Genomic DNA, 15989 nt, shown 5'->3' with positions numbered 1-15989 from the left:
GTTAGGATGCGTTGGATGGCGCAAAGGACCAAGAATCATTCGATCAACCGTGGGTCCTCGACATTTATCGTTTGCTGATTGAGTGCTTCGATTGCGAGTAGTGCTGTGACAATAGATTATCTATTTGTAGTGTGGCTTTCTGGTATGTAAATTGAGCCCCCCCCCATCACACACACTACACCACCCCAACGTTACAGCTGACCCGTCTCGTTCAGGAGCACCTGGAATTACTCGTTCGACAGCGTGAGCGAGTCGTTGCTGTACGAGCCGCTGTAGCCCAACGCCTTCTGGCCCGTGCCGTTCGCGTTGTTGGGGTCCGTGCGGCCGCACAATCAGGTCGGCCGTCGACAGCATCGGGATCTATTTGTAGCGCGTCTGTTTTAACGGGGCGGATATCTACTGCCTGGCCTCGTAACTTGACCCCTCCCCATGTTATGCGAAAGTTAGCGCTAAATGACTACAAGCAACATCCAGATTATCTTGTCACGCGAATGTCGCCCCTAAAAGACTCAAACAACACGCAACTGTATATTATAATAATAATATATAAGGTAAAATGCCAAACCTGGCACGGTGCCAATTCGTGGCACGACTTATACTTTTTGCCAATGACATACCCCTATTTCGTCAATCTCGTTGCCTATTGGCTACTCTCTTTTTGGATCAGTTGCTGGCACGCTTTTGAGGGCTGTGATCATTTTTAAGAGGGCTAATTAAAACATAGAGGACATTTGGATTCAGTGCCCACACGCCACACACTTCACGAGCGCCAAGATGGGGGGAGGAGAAGGAGAGCTACAACCAAGAAGACGTGGATCTGGCGCTGGCACATGTCGCCGCCGGGGAGAAGAAGGCTGCGGTGGTGAGGAAATCACCGGTGCCTTTGCGCACACTCTTCCGGCTCGTCAAGAGGGCTGCTGACGGTGGCCGCACTGTACCATCGCGGCCAGGCCCAAAGCCTGTTATGCCGGCGGAGCTGGAGCGCGATTTGGCTGAGTGGATCGCTGCCATGCAGTGGTGCGGCATGCCTGTCGGCCGGCGGGACATCATTGCAAAGGCGAGCGCTATGCTCGCTGTTGCCACTGGGCGGGTCATGCCCACCCGCGCTACACCTACAAGGATACTGACTGGCGGTTGGTAACGCCGTTTTCTCCAGCGCCACCCCTTCCTCAGCAACCGGATTGCGCAGTGTATTGCGCGCGTGCGCAACGCAGTGGACGAGGACGGCGTGGCCACGCTGTTCTACACCTTGGCGAAGCTGTTCATCGAGCTGAAGATCGACGCCGCGCATATCTTTAACATGGACGAGACGTCGTTCATGCTAAAGACCGCGCGGCGGAAATTCGTCGCTGTGCGCGGCTCAGCCAACGTCTGGCGCAAGGAGACGAAGCCAAGCTTCCACGTGACTGTGGTGGGTGCGGTAAGTGCTAATGGCGCTACGGTACCCCCTCTCGTTGTCGTGCCAGGCGTGCGGGTTTTCAAGGAAGACATAGCGGCACTGAATATAAAGGGGGCGACGATTACGGGGGCCCCAAAAGGCTTTAGTAACACGAAGGTCTTTGTGCAATGGCTAGCCTTTTTCGGAGACAGCACCGCCCACCTCCCGAAGCCAGTGGTGTTGATCGTGGACATCAGTGCGACGCATATTGCTCCAGGTAAGCGGCGGTGGTGTATACCTTTGTAATCACCAGCTTCTAGCCATATCGCTTTTAATGGGATATTGTGATACAGAGGCGGCTGAGATCTGTGTCGAGTACGGCAACATGCTCGTTGCGTTGCCAGCAAATGCGACGCACCTCCTCCAGCCCCTGGACGTCGCATTGTTCAAGTCATACAAGGACTGTGTCCATAACCTTATGCTAGAGCGGCTTGCGCCATCAGCAATCCTGTGATCAGGAAGACGACAGCAATTGGGATGGCGTTCACCGCTTACCGGCGTGCCCTCATGGACAAGCCTTCAAGCGCCGTTAATGGCTTTATATAGTGCGGCATATGGCCGCTGTCTATGGTGCAGCTCAAGGCACGCTCGGCCCTATATAAGGGCGGCGGGGTCAAGGGCGAGATTGGCACCGCGGACTGGTTGAAGCACCGAGAGGCTGTCATCGATGAAGTCCGTACTGAGATTCTTTTGCTTCCACCTGTCCCTGTTACAGGAAAGAAGAGGAAGTTCTCGAATGTGGACGTTGCCGGGCGGCTTGCTACGAAAGAGCGGTTGCTAGTGCCTACAACTGAGTAGTCGAAATCGTGCCACTAATTGGTCCGGCCAAAAGTGGTAACAAATAGATGCTTGAGTTGAATACGGCATAATTTCGTTGTCAGCAGTGATAATGAACAGCGAAAATACGCATCATAAAGCTTTTGCATTATAGTTCGCTGTAGTATGAAGCCGGGCGTTATCTTTTGCGGTCTACTGTGCGTTTTCGAGTGATTTCTGGGGTGTATCGAAACCGTGCCACGATTGGCATTTTACCTTACGTATAATATTATTATACAAGCCATCCTTGTATAGACCTAACAGGTTCGTCCCGACATTATTTTTTTGCCATCTTATAAGTGATTCAGGGATCTGCGGCTATGCCTGCACTCGTATCGCCACCAACTACTCTGGATACAATCCAGAGAACTTTTGCCCGCAAAAAGCAATCACATTTGGGAGAGGGGCTTCTAAATTGTGTTGGGTTATTAAAAATGCGGTAAAAGCCTTGATGAGAGGCACTCGTAGACAATTACTCTAACTCGACAAAGAATATTTTTTTCGGATTCACTCAAAATTGTAGGTTCTACTCGAAATTTCCATGGACAATTGGTTCAATGAACCGCCGCGAAATCGCCGCGGTACACTTGCATCGCAGTTACGTGTTTGGTGTATATCCAAACACGTAACTGCGTACAATTGCACACTGGGAAAACAGACGGAGCTGGTGCTTGCACTTGAGGATTACTACAGTACACAGTACTGGTCCATGTGCTGTACTGTTTGGCAGTACCGAGTTGCACTACTGTACCTATCAGCCGAGCTCACTTCAGTTTTTGACACATTCAAGTCCAAGGGATACACAGGAACCGCGGGTTGTCTTCAATTCTCGACTATGAAGCTTACACACTTAGGCGCTTTCGCCGCGATGGTCTTCAACGTGGTGCACGGCTACTCATTTTCCGACGTCACTAAAGCGGCTGCACCGTCGCCGGCTTCCCTCTCTGACAACGACATGACAGCTGACGAAGAAAATCGCATTTTCGGCGGCAAGAACGCGAAGGTGGACAAGTATCCGTACATGGTGGGGCTGCGACCTAACGGTTCGGACGACGTCAGCTACTGCGGTGGAGTGCTGGTCGCGCCCCAATATGTTGCCACGGCTGCACACTGCCTCGGTGGTTTGACCGACACTGTAGTGGGCCTACTTTGGCTCACTACTTTAGCTTACACGTCGCGCTACGTGTATGAGGAAGCGCAAGTACTTATTAATGACTTGAATTCATTATACTTGAGTCCACAAGTATAATATAAATCAAATAAAACACCAAGTAGCCAGTTTAAGGTAAAAATGAGAGCTGTATTGCTTGTAAATTGATCTTCCTCCTAAATCTGCTAAATCTGTTTATCATCTAAAAAAGGGGTTGACAGCGGCTGGCTGTCAGAGCCCCGCCAATATGCACGTCTCTAATTGGTAGAAAGATGCTGCTTTCTACCAATAGGATCTTTGAGTAGGTGTGGACCACTCATTGTGGTGGCCCACTTCAATGTATCCATTGGTGTGACTTACACCAAGGTGAGGAAGTATCTAAAACTTTTAACAGATATCTTATCTGTTAAAATCACAAGTGGCTTGTAGCCACTTGTGCGTGTAACCCCGTTACACACTTGGCTCGTGCTGGAGGTATGGCTTTAACCGCCCGACATAAAATGTCGGGTGGAGCCGCATGCTAGACGGTATATCTAGCGTGTATGCGTTACCGTGGCGTGCCATCACCGTGAATGGCCCGATGAAGCGCGGAGCAAGCTTACTCGCTCCGAAATCCGAAACTGCATGTTTAGGCAGGTTTTGAGTAGATAACAAAACCAATGAATCCACTTTGAATTAATTTGTGTTGCCCCTGCCAAATTTATCGGCATTCAGACAAACCGAATTACGGCTTGTCTGCGATGGATGAAGTCAATCGCATCCGAGCTGAACTCGTTCAGCTCGCTCTCTGCAAGAGGCTCGGCCACGGCGTGGTCCTTGTTCCTTGTGTAGTCTGTGCCCTGCACAGACTCGTTTTCCTTGTTCTGGGGGTCGGCGCCCTGCGCTGACCCTTGATTCTTCCTGCCAAGGTCTGCGCGGGGCGCAGACCTGGTTGTCTTGTTCCTTGTTGTCGCGGCTGACACTGTGCAGGTGTCAGCGGCTTTCTGCGGCTGCTGTATTGCAGTCGTAGATCCTCCCCCACTTAAAGTGGGAGCCATCACTCCGAGTAAACTCGGCAGACGGGGATGCCGCATGGCATTCACATAAAACGGCGTATGCCCGTCGAGGCATGCACCGAGTTGTTGATGGCAAACTCTGCCATCGATAAGCACTCGCTCCAGTATTGGAACGAGTGAGCGTAGCTCTTCAACATATCGACGAGCACGCGATTCACGCGCTCGGTTTGACCGTCCGTCTGCGGATGATCCGCAGTCGACATTGAAAGCTGGCTCCCAAGAAGTGTAAACACTTCTTGTCACAGATTCGCTGTGAAGCGCGTGTCTCTGTCCGACACGATGTCGGTCAGCATGCCATGGTGTTTGAACACCATGTCGACGAACAGACGGGCCGTCTGCTTCGCGGTCACCTGTGCCGGCACCGCAGCAAGATGGTACATCTTGCTGAAGCGGTCGACGTAGACCACAACACCGGTATTCCCTCCGCTGTCCGGGGGAAGACCAAAGATGAAGTCCAATGACATGGACTTCCAACACTCCGACGGAGTCGGTAGTGATTGCAATGGAGCCTGCGCAAACGGCGCAGGCTTTACGCGTTGGCATACCTCGCAAGCACGGATGTACTTGCGCATCCACTTATACTGGTGGTGCCAGTAGAAGTCGCGCGTGAGAAGGACGTATGTCTTCTCATGTCCGAGATATCCCGCAGACGGGGCATCATGATATTCGTGCATGATCCTGAGTCGCAGGTCATGGTCATTCGGCACGACAACGCGATCCGCGTTGTCGCCGACTGCATTACAAAGCAGTATTCCGTCGTGCACTCGAAAGCGGTGTGCACGCGCACGAAGGTGCTTGGACAGCTTCTGACGGGACTTGTCAGAAGGCGCTGTGCCATAGGCCAGCAGGAGTTTCGTGTCCGCGTCGTGCGCGTACGCGGCCTTCACATCATCCAACAGAGATGATGTGGGTTTGCTCGATCGCATGGCGTCAATGGCATTGACGTCAACAGCTTCTGCATAGTCCGGCCGACGTGATAACGCGTCGGCCACCACATTCAATCTTCCGGGTTTGTATTCGACCCGGAAGTTATACTCCGCAAAGAATGAGAGCCATCTCGCCATTCTTTGTGATATGTGTGGCGACTTCACTGCGGTGCGCAGTGATGCATGGTCGGTGTAGACCACAAATGGTCTACTCCCAAGCAAATACACTCGGAACTTTGCGAGTGCATACTTCATGGCAAGGAGTTCCTTGTCATGTACCGGATAGTTGCGCTCAGCTGGCTTCAGCTGACGCGATTGGTAGTAGACGACACGACCACGGCCCTCGTGATCGTGCTGCATCAACGCGCATCCGATCGCGAAGTCGGATGCGTCACATACGACGTGGAATGGACGCTCTTGGTCAGCCACTGCCAAGATCGGCGCCTCAGTCAAGCCCCGCTTGACTGCATCGAATGCCTTTAGGCAATCGGTTGTCCAATTCCACACAGCTTCCTTCTTAAGAAGCTGTGACAGCGGGCGGATCTTGCCCGCGTAATCCTCCACGTACTTGCACAAGTATGTGGCCAAGCCAAGGAACTGTCTCAGTTCCTTGACACTTGAAGGCGTTGGCCATTCATTAATCACTCAGACCTTTTCCGGGTCAGGGCGAACGCCATTTTTCCTACGAGACACCCGAGGACGGGTAGCTAGCTCTTCCCGAAGATAAACTTCTTCAGGTTCGCGTAGAGTTTATGCTTCCGCATAAGCTCAAGTAGCTTCCGGAGATGCACCCTGTGCATCTCTACGTCGGTTTTTCCGTCCACAGCCCGGCTGTGGATGAATACATCATCGAAGTAGCTCGGTGCGAAGTCGCGCACCGAGCGCAACAAGTGCGTCACGCACCTGTTGAAGGTCGCAGGGGCGTTCTTAAGCCCCTGCGGCATTACTAGCCATTCCCAGAGTATGCCGCTTGGCGTGCTCACTGCCGTGAGAGGGATATCGCTCTCACGCATTAGGGTATGATAGAATCCATCTCGCAAGTCGAGAGCACTGTAAACGGTGCTCCCGGCCATCGAATCGATGATAACATCTTTTCGTGGTATCGGCGTCTGCGCCGGTACCGTCGCATCGTTCAGCTTGTTGTAGGCATGAACGATGCGCCATCCGCCCTGTGGCTTCTTGACACAGAACGTCGGAGCAGTGCGCGGGGACTTCGATTCCCGCACTTGTCCTGCTTTGCGACGACTTTCGAAGAAGTCGTCGATTGCTTTTACCTGCTCTCGCGGCAGTGGCCACTGCCGCGTGACACAGTACTTCGTGCCCGGCACGAGATCAATCTCGTGCTGAATGCCCTTATCCTGCGGAAGCTCCGCAGGAATCTCTTCCTGGAGTACGTCTTTGTACTCCCTCAACAATTCGTAATAGGGACTCGACTTCAGCGAGTCCCAACCTTGTTCCTCGAAGCGCTCTCGCTTCGTCTTCGCACTGAGAGTGTCTTCACTCTCAGTGGTACTTCCCATGAAGAGCTGCCTCAGCTCTTCGCTCTCGCTCTTCGTTCTTTCGCTGTCCGAAAGAACGCAGACTTGCTCGATGCGTCCATCATGCAAGTCGCGCGTGAAGCGCTTCCAGTTCATGGCTGGAAGCGAAGTCAACTCCGACGCCCTCGTCGGAGGATTAGCGAGCTCCATTTCCTGATACTGGAATCCAGTATCGGTACGCGTCAAGACGTTCAGCGTCTCAACGCCCGGCGTCACCGCCTCTGTCTGCCCGGCAGACAGTTCTTGTAGCGTCTCGGTCCCGGACCGAGACTTGCGCAGCGTTCTTCGCATGCGCCGTCTTATTGTTGTGCGGAGCCCGGCTCCGCACGGTGGTTCTTCTGGTCCAGGCCCGGCCGTGGACAGTTGTTCGCCGGCGGACCCTGTCCGCGGGCGCGCGGTATCAAGCCCGACTTGACCGCATGTTCCTTCATGCAGCCCGGCTGCACGGTAATGTGTCTCTTCGCCGGCAGACCCTGTCTGCGGGCGCGCGATATCAAGCCCGGCTTGATCGCATGGCGCTTCGTCGTGCAGCCCGGCTGCACGACAGCATGCAAATTGCGTCAGTGCGGTACGTTTGCAACCATCCGTACTGTTTGCAGCGTCAACTCCCGGAGTTGGCACGCCTTTGTCACCTCGACGCCAGTTATTGGCGGAGCCCCTCATGACCGGGGGTGCGTCGGCTCCCGGAGCCGACGCATCGTCGTTGACCTGACCTCTTCGGGTCAGGGACTGTCCCTTACACGCTTGAACGTGGGTGTTGGTTCCCGGAACCAACACATCTTTTTCTTCCGACGCCGGCAGCATTACCGACGTTGGTCTCACTTGTGTGCGCCCTCGCGCACTTCTTGGGCACTCCGGGACAGCAGCATTGAGCGCTGTCTCGACTGGTGAGCCGCGCGCACCAGCAGGTGCGCGCGCTGCGGTAACAGGGCCATCGCTCTCTGTTCCGCTATCGCGTCCGAAGCGCACGAGCGTGCGTTTCTTCCAGTCTATCACCGGATCATGCCGTGCAAGCCACGGCATGCCCATTACTACGTCGAATTTATCGTCCAGGTCCAGGACGATAAAGTGTTCGACAAACACTCGTTGTTTGTACGAGAAGCGCACGTTCACGACGCGCTTCTCGGGCTTCACGATGGCACCTGTTGCCAATCGAACGTCCAGAAGACTTCGGGGTACCTTTACCTCCTCGAAGTCAAGACTTGGTAAACTCCGTAGTCGAACAAAGTTGTTCGACGCGCCGAATATACCAGACCGCGAAGAGAGTCGCTCGCTCTCTTCGACGTTACCTTCAAGATGACCAGATTCGGCCTGTCATCTTGCTTCTTGCAGCGAGAGCTAGTCTCACTGGGGGCTGCAGTCCTCAGTGTCGCGTGCCCGATGTCGGCACGCGTGACTGCATTACCAGTAGGGCGCCCCGCGCCTACTGGATGTTCACGTTTTTTGTTTGTTCACGGCGATGCCCGGCATCGCCACGACGACCACCATTGTAGTGCACGGGAGCCGTGCACTCTCTGGCAAAGTGACCGATCCTTCCGCAACGGAAGCATCGCACATTACTTCCGTGCTGCCGGTGACCAGCAGCCGTTGCATTCGAGAGGTCCATTGGTTCCGGACCTCCCGTGCTCACTACCGGACGCGGTTGCGACCTCGGCACGTTCGCATGCGGTTTAGCCTGCCGCAGGCTAAACTCTTCTTGCATGACAAGGGTAATTGCAGCTTCGAGAGTACTCGGGTACTCTCGGAAGAGATAGGTCTTCACAGGCCCATCTCTCAGTCCCTTCATGAACGTGACGACCTTAGTCGCCACGTCTATCGGGTTGGTCACGATGTTCGAGACCAAGTACCGTGCACGCTGCGCGTAAGCATGGACGTCATGCTTACCCTGCTGCAGGTCGAGGAATTCCGCCCTCGACCGGAACTCATTTTTTTTTTTTTGGGGGGGGGGCTCAAACGCTTGTCTGAGCTCCTCTTTGAATATCTCGTACGTGCTAAAGCACGTAGGATCGGAGAGCCGGCGTCCATACGCCCAACTCCTCGCTCGTCCGCCAAGACATGACATGGCGAACGCAACCGTTGACAACGGGTCGACGATACGTCGAGCCGCAATGGCTGTGTCGAGTTCGACAAGCCATCGGAATAGAGGCTCACCCTCTCTTCCTACGTAATTGCTTCCGCTCAATTTTAGTGATTGAGCACGCGGTGTCGTCCCCGACGACGCCGTCACTGAGGAAGCAGCATCACGCTGCTCCTTCATGATGAATCCTAGAGCAACACCATGTTGCTCTGCCGGCGATAGCGTACGCAGCATTGTAGCTATCGCCGCTTCTCCAATGCCTGTTGACAGTCGTTGAAGGGCTTCCCACTCTGGATCCGACAGGTGGAGGCAGTCAGCGCTTGCAACATGCGTTGCAGGCGTGTTGGAGCTCTCCATGGGCACCTCCGTGCTCATGTGGTTCTCGGCTCCGCGTTCGTACACCCTGTACGAAAGTCACGTAGTCGGTCGTTGGGCGGACTACAAAGTGCTACCAGGTGTAGTGGGTCTACTTTGGCTCACTTCTTTAGCTTACACGTCGCGCTACGTGTATGAGGAAGCGTAGGGGTTTATTAATGACTTGAATTCATTATACTTGAGTCCACAAGTATAATACAAATCAAATAAAACACCAAGTAGCCAGTTTAAGGTAAAATGAGAACTGTATTGCTTGTAAATTGATCTTCCTCTAAAATCTGCTAAAAACTGTTTATCATCTATAAAAGGGTTGACAGCGGCTGGCTGTCAGAGCCCCGCCAATATGCACGTCTCGAATTGGTAGAAAGATGCAGCTTTCTACCAATAGGATCTTTGGGTATGTGTGGACCACTCCATGTGGTGGCCCACTTCAATGTATCCATTGGTGTTACTTACACCAAGGAGAGGAAGTATCTAAAACTTTTAACAGATATCTTATCTGTTAAAATCACAAGTGGCTTGTAGCCACTTGTGCGTGTAACCCCGTTACACACACCACCATCTTGCTGCATTCGCAGCAGGCGACCAGCTCTGAGCTGCAAGTATCTTCCGTCACACGCCGTTGACCATGATTTTTCCACATCCACATGTTGCCATGCAGACGCAATATGTAGCCTGTCACCGAGCGGCTTGTGTCCGGACACGATTGGTGATCAGCGTCACAGAATGCGTCCATTGCTGGGAACCCAGGCGTAAATCGGTACACCAATCCCATCTTCTTCGTCGCCAGTGCATAGCGCACTACTCGCTGTGCGGCACGGTAGTTCTCTACGGTATACGCGCTCGTATAACGTCCAAGGGTTCTCACAGCATTTGCCAAGTCTGGACGAGTGCACACTACCAGGTACTGGAGGGAGCCAACAATCTCCCTGTAGGGCAGCTTCGAATCGTTAATCTTGGCTTCATCCGTCTCAAGTTTGCTCATCCTTTCATGGTGAAACTGCGGCGAACGAACAGGCTTCGCCGATCCCAGGCCAAACTTTTCAGCAATACGTTCAATATACGCTGTCTGTGATAAGCATACATTTCCCCAGGTTTGTAGTTTACTTCCATGCCAAGCAGGTGTCGCACTCGACCGAGGTCCTTCAGCTTGAACTGAGCTACGAGCTCTGCAACAACCTTGTCGATGTCGCTGGTCACTCCAGCGAGCACAATGTCATCAACATATACAGTGAGAAACACTACACGTCCTGCACGGCGTCTCCAGTATACACCTGCATCATAGGTACACTGCACGAAGCCGGGTTTGATCAACACCTTATGCAAGGTGTCGTTCCAGATCTTCGAGGCTTGTTTCAGGCCGCAAAGCCCTCTGCGAAGTCGGCAGACTCGATCGGTTCCGTCTTCATACCCCTCGGGTTACTCCATGTAAACCACGACGTTGACCCGCTCTCCGTTGAGAAACGCCGTCACAAAGTCAACGTGGCGGCACTCAAACATCGAGAACATAGCTATCAGCAATATGAGCCGCACGGACTCAATTCGCGTTACAGAAGAGTAGGTCGCCAAGTAGTCAATGCCAAACTTTTGCAAAAATCCTCGGATAGCAAGTCTCGCCTTCAGTCTTTCCACTTCTCCTTTCTCATTCCGATTAGCTACTAACACCCACACTGAAGTCAATATGTTAGGCTTACGTCGGCCTTTTCTGCATGGAGGGCAAGGCACAAGTTCCCAGGTTTCGTTCATTATCAGTGCTTCATATTCAGCGTCCATAGCCTGTTGCCAGCCTTCGCTCCGACTTCAAAGCTTCCTCCCGTGTCGTTGGATTCAAAATGTCATTGACGACACCGATCAACATGCACTGCATCAACGTCACCGCCATCACCCAAGTGTTTGGGTTGTACCAACTGTTTGCTCGGCGTTGGCGTCCAGATCGGCGTGGGCCAGTCGTTGGAGGTGCAGTAGAGTTTCTACTTGTGCGGTTGGATCCTCCACTTGTCGTGGCACGCACACTAGGACTTGCCCGACGACCCGCACTAGCAATGTTCGCTGCGCTGGGGGCGCTTGGAGCCGCGCTCCCACTGGTTGCAACACTTCGCCCTTGTCCGGAGACTGGTACTGAATTCGAGCCAGCAACTTGTGGCACACTTGTGGTTGTACTCCCACTGCACTTGGCACCTCGCTGGGCTTCCACATTCAAACCTGCTCCAGAAGAAAATTTACACGTTGCTCAGTAGCACCACATGCTCCACCATGACTCTCATCAGCTTCTGACAGTTCAACGACATCCCAGTCACTTTCGTCACTGCTACTTACGCTCTCATCGTCCTCAATGTCACGGATTTCAGATCCCAGGCTTTCAGCTTCCGCTTCGATGTTCGCTTTCAGCATCGTGCTTTCTTCCGTCGGACAATCTGAGATTGCTACACGAGTGACCGGCATGAGCACATACGGGATCTCGCTGGGCACCGTAGTGACTTTCCCGTAATACTGCTTCGCCAACAATCGCTCCACATAATCTCCGCCCACGGCTACATCTTCACGGAAGGTGACCGATCTACGTTGAAGAATCTCCCCAGTTTCAAGATCTAACAAGCGATAACCCAGTGTTGACTCTGCCATACCCAGAAACAAGGCGGGCTTGGCTCGCATTTCCAATTTGATGACTTGTTTTTGCTTCGGCACATGGTATTATGCCACACAGCCACAGACTTTCAAGTCCTTTATGTCAGGCTTCTTGTTCCACAACTTCTCAAATGGCGTCGAGTTCTTCAAGGCCTTCGTCACGCTCATATTATCTACGTGCACGACGTAATGGAGGATCTCACCTGTAACGGGGTTACACGTACAAGTGGCTGCAAGCCACTTGTGAATTTAACAGATAGGTTATCTGTTAAACGTTATGGATACTTCCTCACATTGGTGTAAGACACACCGATGGATACATTGAAGTGGACCACCACAGTGAGTGGTCCACACATACCCAAAAGATCCTATTGGTAGAAAGCAGCATCTTTCTACCAATCAGAGACATGCATATTAGCGGGGCTCTGACAGCCAGCCGCTGCCAACCCTTTTATAGATGATAAACAGTTTTTAGCAGATTTTAGAGGAAGATCAATTTACAAACAATACAGTTCTCATTTTACCTCAAACTAGCTACTTGGAGTCTTGTCTAAAGTTAACTTATATTTGTGTATTCAAATATAATTAACCTAAGTAATTACTAAGTACTTACGCTTCCTCATACACGTTGCGCAACGTGTAAGCTAAAGAAGTGAGCCAAAGTAGACCCACTACACCTGGTAGCACGTTGTAGTCCGTCCAACGACCGACTGCTTGACGTTCGTACGCGGTGTACGAACGCGGAGCCGAGAACCACATGAGCACGGAGGTGCCCATGGAGAGCTCCAACACGCCTGCAACGCATGTTGCACGCGCTGACTGCCCCCACCTGTCTGACCCAGAGTGGGAGGCCCTCCAACGACTGTCAACAGTCATTGGAGAAGCGGCGATAGCTACAATGCTGCGTACGCTATCGCCGACGGAGCAACATGGTGTTGCTCTGGGATTCATCATGAAGGAGCAGCGTGACGCTGCTTCTAGTGACGGCGTCGTCAGGGACGACACCGCGTGCTCAACCATTAAAGTTGAGCGTAAGCAATTACGTGGGAAGAGAGGGCGAGCCTCTCCTCCGATGGCTTGTCGAACTCGACACAGCCATAGCGGCTCGACGCATCGTCGACCCGCTGTCGAAGGTCGCGTTCGCCATGTCCTGCCTTGGCGGACGCGCAAGGAGTTGGGCGTATGGACGCCGACTCTCCGATCCTACGTGCTTCAGCACGTACGAAGTGTTCAAAGAGGAGCTCAAACAAGCGTTTGAGCCCCCGCAAAACGAGTTCCGGTCGAGGGCGGAGTTCCTCGACCTTCAGCAGGGTAAGCATGACGTCCATGCTTACGCGCAGCGCGCACGATATTTGGTATCAAATATCGTGACTAACCCGATTGACGAGGCGACCAAGGTCGTCACGTTCATGAAAGGACTTAGAGATGGGCCTGTGAAGACCTATCTCTTCCGAGAGTACCCGAGTACTCTCGAAGCTGCGATCACTCTTGCCATGCAAGAAGAGTTTAGCCTGCGGCAGGCTAAACTGCATGTGAACGTGCCGAGGCCGCAACCACGCCCGGTAGCGAGGACGGGAGGTCCGGAACCAATGGACCTCTCGAGCGCAACAACTGCTGGTTACCAGCAGCAGGGAGGTAACGTGCGATGCTTCCGTTGCGGAAGGATCGGTCACTTTGCACGGGAGTGCACAGCTCCCATGCCCCCTGGAGGTGGCCGTCGTGGCGATGCTAGGCATCGCCGCGGACCAACAAAAAACGCGAACATCCAGTAGGCGCGGGGCGCCCTACTGGTAATGCAGTCGCGCGTGCCGACATCGGGCACGCGACACTGAGGACTGCAGCCCCCAGTGAGACCAGCTCTCACTGCAAGAAACAAGATGACAGGCCAAACCTAGTCATCTTGAAGGTTTACTCGAAGAGAGCGAGTGACTCTCTTCGAGCATTGGTAGACTCAGGCGCGTCGAGCAACTTTGTTCGACTACGAAGCCTGTCAAGACTTGACTTCGAGGAGGTAGATACACCTCGAAGTCTTGTGGAGGTACGACTGGCAACAGGTGCCATCGTGAAGACCGAGAAGCGCGTCGTGAACGTGCGCTTCTCGTACAAACAACGAGTGTTTGTCGAACACTTTATCGTCCTGGACCTGGACGATAAATTCGACGTAGTAATGGGCATGCCGTGGCTTGCACGGCATGATCCGGTGATAGACTGGAAGAAACGCACGCTCGTGCGCTTCGGACGCGATAGCGGAACAGAGAGCGATGGCCCTGTTACCGCAGCGCGCGCACCTGCTGGTGCGCGCGGCTCACCAGTCGAGACAGCGCTTTATGCTGCTGTCCCGGAGTGCCCAAGAAGTGCGCGAGGGCGCGCACAAGTGAGACCCACGTCGGCAATGCTGCCGACGTCGGAAGAAAAAGATGTGTTGGTTCCGGGAACCAACACCCACGTTCAAGCGTGTAAGGGACAGTCCCTGACCCGAAGCGGTCAGGTCGACAACGACGCGTCGGCTCCGGGAGCCGACGCACCCTCGGTCATGAGGGGCTCCGCCAATGAATGGCGTCGAGGTGACAAAGGCGTGCCAACTCCGGGAGTTGACGCTGCAAACAGTGCGGACGGTTGCAAACGCACCGCACTGACGCAATTTGCATGCTGTCGTGCAGCCGGGCTGCACGACGAAGCGCCATGCGATCAAGCCGGGCTTGATATCGCGCGCCCGCAGACAGGGTCTGCCGGCGAAGGGACACATTACCGTGCAGCCGGGCTGCACGAAGGAAAATGCGGTCAAGCCGGGCTTGATACCGCGCGCCCGCGGACAGGGTCCGCCGGCGAACGACTGTCCACGGCCGGGCCTGGACAAGAAGAACAACTGTGCGGAGCCGGGCTCCGCACAACAAGAAGACGGCGCAAGCGGAAAACGCTGCGCAAGTCTCGGTCCGGGACCGAGACGCGACAAGAGCAGTCTGCTGGGCAGACTGCGGCGGTGACGCCGGGCGTTGAGACGCTGAACGTCTTGACGCGTACCGATACTGGATTCCAGTATCAGGAAATGGAGCTCGCTAATCCTCCGACGAGGGCGTCGGAGTTGACTTCGCTTCCAGCCATGAGCTGGAAGCGCTTCACGCGCGACTTGCACGATGGACGCATCGAGCAAGTCTGCGTTCTTTCGGACAGCGAAAGAACGGCGAGCGAGAGCGAAGAGCTGAGGCAGCTCTTCATGGGAAGTACCGCTGAGAGTGAAGACACTCTCAGTGCGAAGACGAAGCGAGAGCGCTTCGAGGAACAAGGTTGGGACTCGCTGAAGTCGAGTCCCTATTACGAATTGTTGAGGGAGTACAAAGACGTACTCCCGGAAGACATTCCTGCGGAGCTTCCGCAGGATAAGGGCATTCAGCACGAGATTGATCTCGTGCCGGGCACGAAGTACTGTGTCACGCGGCAGTGGCCACTGCCGCGAGAGCAAGTGAAAGCGATCGACGACTTCTTTGAAAGTCGTCGTAAAGCAGGACAAGTGCGGGAATCAAAGTCCCCGCACAGTGCTCCGACGTTCTGTGTCAAGAAGCCACAGGGCGGATGGCGCATCGTTCATGCCTACAACAAGCTGAACGATGCGACGGTACCGGCGCAGACGCCGATACCACGAAAAGATGTTATCATCGATTCGATGGCCGGGAGCACCGTTTACAGTGCTCTCGACTTGCGAGATGGATTTTATCAAATCCTAATGCGTGAGAGCGATATCCCTCTCACGGCAGTGAGCACGCCAAGCGGCATGCTCTGGGAATGGCTAGTAATGCCACAGGGGCTCAAGAACGCCCTGCGACTTTCAACAGGTGCGTGACGCACTTGTTGCGCTCGGTGCGCGACTTCGCACCGAGCTACTTCGATGATGTATTCATCCACAGCCGGGCTGTGGACGGAAGACGACGTAGAGATGCACAGGGTGCATCTCCGGAAGCTACTTGAGCTTATGCGAAAGCATAAGCTCTACG

The 15989-nt window shown here is 53.8% G+C and overlaps 1 protein-coding gene across 1 annotated transcript; it reads left to right on the top strand.

Moving 5' to 3' along the window:
* Window positions 1-964: 964 nt before the first annotated feature.
* On the top strand, window positions 965-1892 carry IUM83_16385 (uncharacterized protein; the record flags this gene model as incomplete). Its single annotated transcript, XM_067941263.1, has 3 exons — window positions 965-1075; window positions 1157-1655; window positions 1732-1892. The coding sequence occupies 3 exons, from the start codon at window positions 965-967 to the stop codon at window positions 1890-1892; spliced, it is 771 nt and encodes a 256-aa protein (XP_067798439.1).
* Between the last annotated feature and the right edge of the window lie 14097 nt (window positions 1893-15989).

Source organism: Phytophthora cinnamomi, assembly GCF_018691715.1.
Source record: "Phytophthora cinnamomi strain GKB4 chromosome Unknown Contig9, whole genome shotgun sequence".
NCBI lineage: Eukaryota > Oomycota > Peronosporomycetes > Peronosporales > Peronosporaceae > Phytophthora > Phytophthora cinnamomi.
This window is presented reverse-complemented; position numbering and strand designations above follow the sequence as displayed.